General features: G+C 39.3%; 2 protein-coding genes across 3 annotated transcripts in view; both read right to left on the minus strand.

Moving 5' to 3' along the window:
* Positions 1-142: 142 nt before the first annotated feature.
* LOC126395414 (protein AMBP-like) lies at positions 143-6,247 on the minus strand. Its single transcript, XM_050052861.1, has 10 exons — positions 6,068-6,247; positions 3,947-4,086; positions 3,472-3,548; positions 3,247-3,363; positions 2,979-3,080; positions 2,692-2,747; positions 989-1,073; positions 706-873; positions 421-594; positions 143-335 (listed from the first exon to the last, which is right to left on the minus strand). The coding sequence occupies exons 1-10, from the start codon at positions 6,185-6,187 to the stop codon at positions 310-312; spliced, it is 1,065 nt and encodes a 354-aa protein (XP_049908818.1). The 5' UTR covers positions 6,188-6,247; the 3' UTR covers positions 143-309.
* A 2,497-nt stretch (positions 6,248-8,744) lies between these two features.
* Positions 8,745-10,620, minus strand: part of LOC126395417 (protein AMBP-like) — a 5,914-nt gene continuing 4,038 nt past the window's right edge. Inside the window, exons 8-9 of one of the 2 annotated variants that reach the window (XM_050052866.1) lie at positions 9,604-9,662; positions 8,745-9,012 (exon numbers count right to left, since the gene is read on the minus strand). In XM_050052866.1, coding sequence (XP_049908823.1) covers positions 9,649-9,662 — 14 coding nt within the window. In that variant the 3' untranslated portion in view covers positions 8,745-9,012; positions 9,604-9,648. The remainder of the gene's footprint in view (positions 9,013-9,603; positions 9,663-10,620) is intronic. The other variant, XM_050052865.1, reaches the window with a different exon arrangement.

Raw genomic sequence — 10,620 nt, forward strand, 5'->3', positions numbered from 1 at the left:
GTCGCCATCCCCCCCATTGTTAAAACAAAACCTACACCCTTTGTACTGTGTGTATTGATGGGCATCAAGAAGCAACTGCATCAGCAGAAGGTAAGAGGAATCCTATAAGAATGGTGATAATAAACAAAAAATAAACACATGAATCACCAGACACTCATTTTATTTTTGATCTGTTGTGATATAACTTCACATATTCTGTGACTGCTGAGACAAAGTCACATTTCCTTAATCTGCCCCTTATGTGATGCTGGTTTGTTCTACGTCTCTGTTTGATGAGTTCATTTGAGCAGTGATGTTTCCTGATGTCATTCAGTTTGTGCTCAGGAGCTCTCCCTCTGTAAAAGAGCAAAAATACATGAAACATTTTGATGACAGTTGAGTGGAGTTTAGGTGTGTTTTTTATCTACTTTATCATCTCACCATCGTTCGTCACCCCGCAGTATTCGTCACACTCTGCTTTGCTGTAGAACTTGTTGGCATTGCCCTGGCAGTAGTCCTGTTTGTAGGGCACACACAGACCCATGGTGGAGTCAAAGGCCCAGATGGATGGCTGGCCCGTGCAGGGATGGGGCGCCATGGGCAGACGGCACACAGCTAGGGAGACACAACAAATCAGTGTTCATATTTGCCTGTATTTCCAGGAGTTTCATTTTTAATTTTTTTTTTCACAGCTCACACATATGCAGATGTTTCTTCACTCCTCACCCTCAGTGCGACATCTCTGCAGACACTCTCTCTCAGATCCAAAGTTGTTCTGGTTGCCCATACACCCTCCGTACTTGAATAGTTCACAGCTCATTGAGGAGGAGTTGTAGTAGAAACGCTGGTGCAACCCAAAGCATGGTCCTGAGTCTGGTGCAGCATTACAGGCCTCTATGTGGAGAAAGAGGGAGAGAGACATCACAAAGAAGACCATTAGTTGAAACAGGATGTGCCATGTCATACAATAATATCTAAGCGTATTCAACTGAGCAAGACAATCACTCACCAGTTCCGTTGAAAAGAGGTGTGTCATCACCAGAACCCTCAACATCTGCAGGAGCCAAAGTAGGCACCACGTCTCTCTTCCTCCGCTATATCACAGATTAGAGATAAAAAGACATTTGATCACCAGATATTCTGCTTAAATGTTCCATTAGTCTGTTTCAAAATCTTTTGAGACAGGAACTCCAAACTACATTATAGTTGCAGCATTTAATCATAATAGTAAAATTATAATTGCGTTGTAAGTTACAACATGTAATGCACTGCCCACATTTATTAAATAATTATTTAACATTGTTACCTCCCTGCAAATATGTAAATGTTTTTGTGGCTGTATGACTGAACAATGCAGTTAGGGTGGAAAAAAGAAAAAGAAAAATATGTATATAAAGTATGATTGTTTTTTATGTACATGCTTTCTAATAATAAAAAAAATAATAATAATAAAAAAAAAAAAGTATTTAACACTATATTATATATTCCAACTCCTAAAACTATGTTTTTTGAAGAGACCCACGGGACTGATGACAAGCTTGGCTGATATTTTTGTCTTTAAGAGGCTGTAGCCGGCTGAGTTTTAGCAAGAGTGAAGATACTGGTATCATATGAAACTTGAGGGCCTGAAGAATCCAAACATGCCATGCTATCTTATCAGGAAGGGTCCCTTGACCTCTCATCTCAAGATATCTAAATGAAAATGGGTTCTATGGGTTTTTCTCTCCTTTACAGAAATGTCAACTTTATGCTAGTCCGAAGCACTTTAGGGCAAAAACTATGCTGCATTTTGCATTTGAATATTTCTGCAAACTGGGGTCCCTGCAACAGTCTTGGAATTGCATATATGGGGTACAGCTGCAAAGCTGAGACTCTTGTGGATTCGGTGATCCAGTTTTATTCATGTGTAATGATGTTAGTCCCCACAGAAACCATTTCACTGTAGTGAGGCCATTTTTGATAGACATGACTGTATAAAATGACCTATAGTGACCTCTCCGACAACCACAGCCTCATTAAGCTTTACAGCCACGAACTAGAGACCTTGGACATTCAGAGCATGCATGGCTTTCATAGGTATGTTGATTATTTCCAGTACAAAAGTGCTCACCAATGTCAAAAGGTTTTGATACCAAATCACAGCATGTAGTTTTCTATGGTGCTCGTTTAAGGTCTTGGTTCATAATGTGGTATTTTAGAGGGATTTTGACCATTTTTATCAATTCTCAAGTGTCCAAATGTGCTTAAATTTAGTGCCAAATCTGTGTAGCAAATGGTATCAAACCAAAAATTGCTGCAACAATTTATGAGACCTAATTGAGCATGGGAATAACCATCATTTGCTTCCATTATAATGTTCTTAGGCGCCTTTTTACACTCTAAATTCTGAAGTTGGAATTATTTTTTTGTATATAGTTATGACTAGAAAACTTGTTGCACCTCAAATTAATCTTCAGGTTCCCTGCTTTCAGATCAATACCACTTCTATGTAGCGTATCCTGTTGACCTATCTCCCCCTAAGATTCCCTGTGCCCCCTAAAAATGACAAAAACGGGCCTAAAGCAGAGTTGATTTAAATCACCAGAAGAATAAAACAAGAACCAAATTATATTAAAAATGTAGTGCATTTGTTTCATTGTGTTTGGTTGAAAACAATCTAAATGTACATCATATAATAATTCCGGTTAGATTAATTAAATGTACTTTGAGTACCTGAGGCTCAGGCTGAGCAGTCGGCTCAACCACCACCACTCCAGGAACACAGTCACCTGCAAAGATTTTAAACAGAAACATATCATGTAGACACCACACACTCTATAGCTATTCTTTCAATGTCAACTTGTATTATTTATTCATATTATTTGCTGCATAATTTCCTCTTTTAGACAATAACTGTTTCATGCAGAGTAATGGTAGCATCTCTTTCCTTGTCATCGCTCCTTAAAACATTGTCTGAATGCTTTCATATTCTGAGGTCTGTGCAAGTATCTGTGTTGTACCTTTGTCCTGCTTAATGATAATGGTGTCATCACTCATTCCCTGTTCTCTGACCAGTGTTTTGAAGTCCTGCAGCACAGTGTCTCTCACAGTCATAGTTCGACCTGAAGGGGACAGAATAATTGAGATGAAGCGGATGTAAATAAAACAAATAATTAATAATTTATTCATGCCCAATGAGATGCTCTATCTTAGTTAATTAAAGCTGAAATTAGTAAATAAATATCAGAGTGAAATGTTCCAGGGCATGTATGAAAAGTGTCCACTCACTGTAAAGCTTAACGGAGGTGCTCTTATCCCCTGACGATTTCTGTTTGCCCATTATCACTATTGCATACTCATTGTAGTTTGTGTGAACCACGTAGGCATCCACGTCTGCTGCCCACCCTGTTGAAAGGACATTGAGAGAAAATATTACCTGTAAAGAAACTTTGTGGACAACATGAATTGCAAAGCGAGCTGTGTCACTGCAGGATTACACAGAGGGAAACATACTGGCAACATGGTAGGTAAATCGTCCTGGTGTGGTGGTCAACTCATAGTCCACAGTCATCTCCTTACATGTTCCTTGCCTGCACATACACAAAACATTTAGATATGAATTGTCGCACAAATCATGTTTGGGAAGAATATATATTAGGGTTGAGCTAATACTTCGATGAAACAAGCATGGTGTAAAATGGAAATACTCAAGTTAAAAATGTACAATTCAGCACTGTAGACCTAGTATTTATAGTTAGTGACCTTCCACCACTGGATTTTACACTTTAAATTTTGCACTGAAATGTTGTCAGATCAAGCAAGTACAAAATATTTGGAGAGAGAGTCAAAAATTTTAAGATTAAACATTCCAAATTTTCACTTTCGACATTCTTATTTTTTCCAAATTTCAAAAACATATGTTTTGATACACAGTATTTGTGCAGTAGTGTGTTTGTGTAAATGTGCAATGCGTGCACTTCCTACAAACCTGAGTACCCTTCGAGTCGTCTTGAGTTTGCCTTCAGTGCCGCTCTGCAGGATCAGTGTCCCAATGGCTGCATCTCCCCTGTTTCGTTGCATGTAGGGACATGAACTCGCCACGGCAACGTCATGCCATGTTCCCAAAAACTGTGAAAAAGAGGTCCATAATCTATTTAAATATTACTGATGTAATACACAAAAAAACTATAAGCTCAATTCAAAAACACAAAAATAATTTTGTTCATCTCACTTTATTAAAATACACATTTACTGAGTACTATAAAAATAAAGTTGTTACAAAATGAAAATATTTCGCGCAACTGGGACCAGTACTGCATATCCCATCACTACAACCTTCCCAACTAAAACTATATAAAGTTTTAAGTTTAAAGTATTAATTATATTTCTAGATTTTGATATATTTATTGTACTGTATTTGTTTTAAAGATACTTCTCAGGACACTTTAAAGCAGCTACAAAGATTTTTTTAACTGGTTATGAAACAGTCTCAATTCAATACTGATGTCCTCATATGACCTACCTAAGCAAATGAGGCAATCAGCGAGAAGATTGGCTATTTCTATATAGTTATTCTAAATGCCTGTCCCCAGGCGTGATTCTCTGTAAATCAGGCAAACAAATTCCACCATGCAGATCGGAAGAGCCTATATTTACATTGTCTCAGGCAAAGTTTTGCAGTGAGTGTGTTAGCCAGTCAAAAGGAAGCAGGAGGAGATTAGTCTTTAGGGAATTTTATTTTTGGTTTTATATTTTGTGGTTATGGCTGATGCTGGGGCAGGATCAGCAAACAAACACATGACTTTCACCCAAGAGAGCAGTGTTCTTGTCCTGTAACATTCTAAAGCCAAACCCTGTTCTTTCTTTCCTAAACCTAACCATGTGTTTTTGTTGTTAAAAGGGGAAAATGTCAATTCACGGTGTTGTACTGACGTAGTGTGTTTATTTTGCAAGAGACTGTATGTAAACGGTAAAGTGGACGAATATTTTGAAAGAAGACACTGCATGTAACAGGCAGGACTTGACACAGTGTCCCAGCACGTCAACGACCAACGCACCCAGGGGGCCTTTCACGTCGTATCTGGTCGTGGAAAGTCCCTGACCAAAACGTCAATATGTGACGAGGTCGGAGTGAGAATGTGTTGCTTCCTACTAGACAGCTAATATGTCTATTTTATTTATATAATACATTGCGAGACAAGGTTCAACATCAATATGTGAATTCCTTTTGGTGGCTAAAACATACCCAAGCTATCATGTCTTTTTTTCAATCACTTCCAAAAAACGCCCACACTAGCCAAATTAAGATCTAGGGTTGCAACAATATGAGATTTTCATTGTACAATAACCATCTCAGAAATATTGCGGATCCACAGTATCATAGTATTACTGAATTTGTATCATTATCAGTCAGAATGACCTTTAAAGGAATGAAAATGGAAGGGTTATTGTTGGTTGAACAAATGTTTTATTATGATAACTGAAGCTTGAAACCATTTTGTAAATGGAATTATGTGTAAAAAGTCTGCCCTTTGAAAATATTGAAACTAAAGGGGAAGTCCAACATCCAGTTATATTACTGGAACCCTATTAAGATCTTACAAGGCGGTGGTGCTAATGGGAAATGCAGTCTTCATTTTGGAAACACTACTGCTTTCATCCACAGAGGCCGCCAAAATCAACACAAAATGAAAGTTTCTTTTAGCTGCATTAACACTTGAAAGAGGCACTAATAAAGGACGCATACTCAACCAATTGCAAGATATCAAGCCCTTTGAAGAGCTCATGATAATAGTTCTCACGATGAAAAACTTCTGAACACAAAGTCTCACTTAACGCAAACAATATAAACTATCGTCTCTGGCTCATCAGAGGTTTTATTTTCTATTCATGATTTTAATGTTTTTAATATATGAAAGTTTCCACAGCTGGCAGGATGACACATTTTATCCCCAAAATATCAAAGGATATTAATCTAATAACTGACAGTAAAGGGTAGAAAAGAAAACACATAAGAATTGTGCTTCTGCCTTTTACCTTGTATACTGAATGTATGCATTAAAAAAAGACAGAATGATAAACATAAAAGAGAGAAAAACTCAAAACTCACCCTGTTCAGGTCAAAGTTCTCCTGCGTAGGATAGAGAGGCTCTGGAAGTGTAGGGAGTCCCTGAAGGGTCTGGGACCAACCCAGGACCAGCAAGGAAACCAGAATCACTGCCTTCTGCATCCTGACAGCCTGTGTGTCCACTCGTCTCTGAGAAGAGTGATGCCTGAGACACTGAATCCCCCAGAAAGGGCCACCTCCTCATTGTTTCTTACCCCCCCCGACTCAACTCTTCAAATGGGGACAGGGCATTGACCTGTGTTTTGTGTACTGTGCATGCACTCGCTCCCTTAGCCAAGTAAAAAACAAACAAGTAAAAGAGCAAAGTTCTGCTTTGTGCTTTGACTTGCCTGAGCGGCTGATCATTTGAACGTTGGACTCCAGAGTTTTGGTAACAGTAAATCAATACGTACCATGATCTGAGAGACTCATGAGTAACGTGATATTGTATCCTGTATTCTATATGGTAGGCCAATGGTTCTCAACCAGGGGTCAAGGCCTCCGGGGCTCCTTGGGTAAATTCCGGGGGGGTACCCAGAGAAATGGGTAATGGTTTATTTTTACAATTTATTTCGCTATAGAAGTGAGTCAAGTGTTAGTAAGACTCTTAAGAGTAAATATTCTGATAGGTTTTACTTACTTTCACGATTATCAACTCAACTGATGTTGACCAGTATGGAATTCTGATCTTAACCATATCTAACAATCATAACTGTTTCAGACAGAGAAATGGGGGTACTTGAACTATGTGTATTAATTGAGGGTCCTTGACACGATAAGGGTTGAGAACCACTATGTTAGGCTATCTACATGCACCATTTTTTAGGAGCTCTGTACATCAAATGAAATGAAAGTTATTTACAAAAAGCCAATAAACATGGGTGGCATAGTGGTGCATGGGTTAGTACTGTTGCCTCACTGCTAAAGGATTCTGGGTTCGAATCCATCGACTTGGGCCCATTGGACATGTCTTAAAGACATGCAGGTTAGGTTAACTGGTGACTCCAAGTTGCCCATAGATGTGAATGTGAGTGTGAATGGTTGTCAGTCTCTATGTGTCACTCCTGTGATAGTCTGGTGACCTGTCCAGGATGTACCCCGCCTCTTGCCCAGTGTCAGCTGAGATAGGCTCCAGCCCTCCTGTGACCCTTAACAGGATAAGCGGTTACGTATTATGAATGAATAATCAACATTTATAGGGGAGCTATTACGCTTTTCTGTATTTGTGTCATGTTGTAATAAAGGATGTTCATATTAAACTTCACCAAAGTTTCAAATTATAAGGCAAACGTACATAAAAGTAATCCCTGTGAGCAAAAACCTACCAATCTGAACGCTACGCAAGTGTTAACTTTATGTAGCCTACACTGCCACATGAAGCTACATGCAAGCATCATGGAAACGTGTAATTGTTGCTGACATTGTCACGGGTATGGTAAGAACCAAATTGCAGCACCAAAGGCAGACAGGAAAGTTTGTAATGTCCTGTGTTTGCTTGTCAAACACAGAATGGGCAGGCAGTTGAAATAACAGAGTGAGTCAATTTCTTGGCTCAGAGCCTTCCAAGATACAGGTTCAGTACTGAGTACTTGGCCTAGCACACCGAAGCAGAGAGCAGGTGAGTCACAGGTGTCCGCTGGATGCACACAAACAGCAAACAGTTCCAACATGTGCAGTGGTTCCGTGACAGAGCAGACAGGAGGCAAAGTCAGAAGAACAGAGGGTCAGATACCAGGTGAGCTCTTGGTTGGGGATAGAAGGCTAAGTGGTTTACCAGGGAGCAGACGAAGCAGGAGAGTCAGTGACAGGTAAGGTCAGCAACAAGAAAGCAGTCCAGGAACACACACTGGAAAGCCTTGCATGAATATGACAAAGACCAATCTGGCCACGAGAGTCTGTAAAGCTGGGATATTTGTAGTGGCAGGGAGTAATGAGCAACAGGTGAGCAGAGCTGGCTTAATGAGGTGTGTGTGGTGGATCAACAGGAGCAGGAGATGTATGGACAGGTGATAGGCTGACAGGTAGGTGTAGTGGAGAGGCGGGCTAGTGGAAATTTACATGGTGAATTGAGAGAAAGGCATGTATGGTAGGTAGAAAGTGCAAACTATGAAACATGTTGTTAATTTTTCCTTGATTTCTGATTTCCTGATAGAACACGTCCGGTTGTGTTAATAAAACTTTAATTGGTGATTTTTTTAAATGGTAAAAAGTGCCACTGTTCTCCATTAGTCATTCAAATTTAAGAGACAAGCGCTTAAACAGAGGATGAATACAGGTGTTTCAGCACAGACATTGAGGCATGTAAACAACTTGTTCTAGTAGAAACCTTAATACAAGTGTGAACCTGTAACTAAGTATAACAGGTCCTCTTTAAATGGCATTATATAACAAGGCTTCCCGCACATGTTTTTCTTTTTAGGCCTCAGCTATTGCTTTCATTCAAAGAGCATTTATCCATTCTGCATTAGAAGGACCCACAGCAGAGTTCCCTCCATGATAAAGAATTGAACATAGATAATCAATACATTTAAAACAATATAGTATTTGGAGTTAGAGTGCTAACTTTAACCAGTATATCTAAACAATAAATATTGCTCCCAAGTATTTATTTCATCAGCAAGGGGAGTTAAATTTAACTTATTACAGAGTTCAGAGCTCCGAAAGATCAGGTTCACACTGATAAAAACGGAATCATTTTATTTGCAAGGTGCCATTATAAATTGATTTTGACATATCAAGCATATTATGAATATGAAAATACAAGACAATAGTTACAGTGTAACATATGGTAATCATACAGTATGTTCCGATCTACAGAAGTCAGTACCAACAAAACAGGGTCATTTTATCCATTGAGTAATTTTTTTTTTTTTTTACACTCAGCATAGTAGTGGTAGTGGTTTGTGTGACGATTCTCCTCTTCAGTTATTCCACATGATCTGTCCACCCTGTAACAGTAAACTAAATATTAATATGCTCAAACTGGATAGAAATACAATATGTTTCATGTTTTTCTTTATTTCTTTTTTTTTAGATTTGATATTTGTATGCACACAATTGAATGCTTTAGAGCAGTGATACTCAACCTACTGCCTGCAGGCCAAATCTGGCCCAGTGTTGGGTGGCCAGCCAGCCATTTTCTAATTCTCAGTGAAAATAAATTATGCTTTGAATTTGAATAAGGGGCCAGAGTGCACAAAAATCAGCAAAACAGAGCTTGTTTATTAATTTTGAAAAGTGACACTGGAGGATCCCCCCAGTCCTCTAATCCTAGAAACACCCTGCATACACCTGACCTGTGCAGGGCTGCTGGGACTGGATTTGCCTCTTGGCAGAATGAGTGAGGATGCAAACACTTAAAGGTTGGAAACAGGCAATTTATTTAGTATATACTGATAAATATAATCAATATTTGTCTATTAACTTCCCCCTGGCCTCCTGTCATTTTGCCATCAAGGCCTCTGGGAAAAGCAAGCAGACTATCCCTGCTTTATAGTGTGTGTGAGGATGTGAAGTAAAAAGGCTTGGCATGAAAATACCTGCTGCAGTTTATTTTCATCATTTATGTCCTCTCTGTCATCTCTTCACTCCACACTGTCTGATAAAGGCAAAACATGAAGACATGAAATTAATAAAATGTTGATGACATTGAATATGTGAGGATTACTGATCCCATGGGCTACCACATGTGATCTGTGGTAGCCAGAGTGAGTGTATAATGAGAGGAATTTAACGCTGAGCACAATTAGTTTTTTTGTAACCTTTAAAGGTATAATATGTAGTTTTTCCACATACAAATTTCTAAAAACGACTAAACCAATATTATATATTTTGTTTAGTTGTGTACTTTGATTATCAGAAATGTTTCCAACAATTTTTCAAACCCAGATAAATATGAAATATTAATAAAAGTTACGGACCGTGTCATTAGGTCGCAATGGCGGTGTAACTCCAGTTACCATAGCCATTAAATGAAGGAGAAGAAGAAGAAGCAGACCCGATGAGACATCAGAGAATGAACATTACTGTTGCTAGGCTAAGCTAACTCGTCATGGATCATGATTATGCATTGACGGTTACTGCACCTTCACCGAAGCTGTCCCGGTAAACAAGCCGGTAAAACGGAAACGTACGGGTCAACCAAGCGATCCCAGAAGAATTTGGGATAAGAAGAGAGCTAAATCCAGGATAAATATTGGTGTGGCCTAACCACAACATCTAACGATAGGTTTCTATAATGCTGAGCTGATGCCGGTAAATTCGATAGGTTTCTATAATGCTGAGCTGATGCCGGTAAATTCACGGAGTGAGGAACGTCAGATCTGTATGTTATATGACTACAACTCCCATGATCCCACGCTACTTCGTGACATCATCCAACTCCGTCTTCTGTTAATAGGTTCGTTCGAGATGAGCCAGTCCTGCGCAGATTCGATCACCGGCGATCGGCGCACAATGCATGCCGGTTAGTTTTGTGTCCGACTTCATCCCGACTTGCTCTGACGTATTACAAAAGTGGACGGCGATAATGCCGCGAGAGCGAGGCGGCCGCAGTT

This window comes from Epinephelus moara, chromosome 9 (genome assembly GCF_006386435.1).
Source record: "Epinephelus moara isolate mb chromosome 9, YSFRI_EMoa_1.0, whole genome shotgun sequence".
Lineage (NCBI taxonomy): Eukaryota > Metazoa > Chordata > Actinopteri > Perciformes > Serranidae > Epinephelus > Epinephelus moara.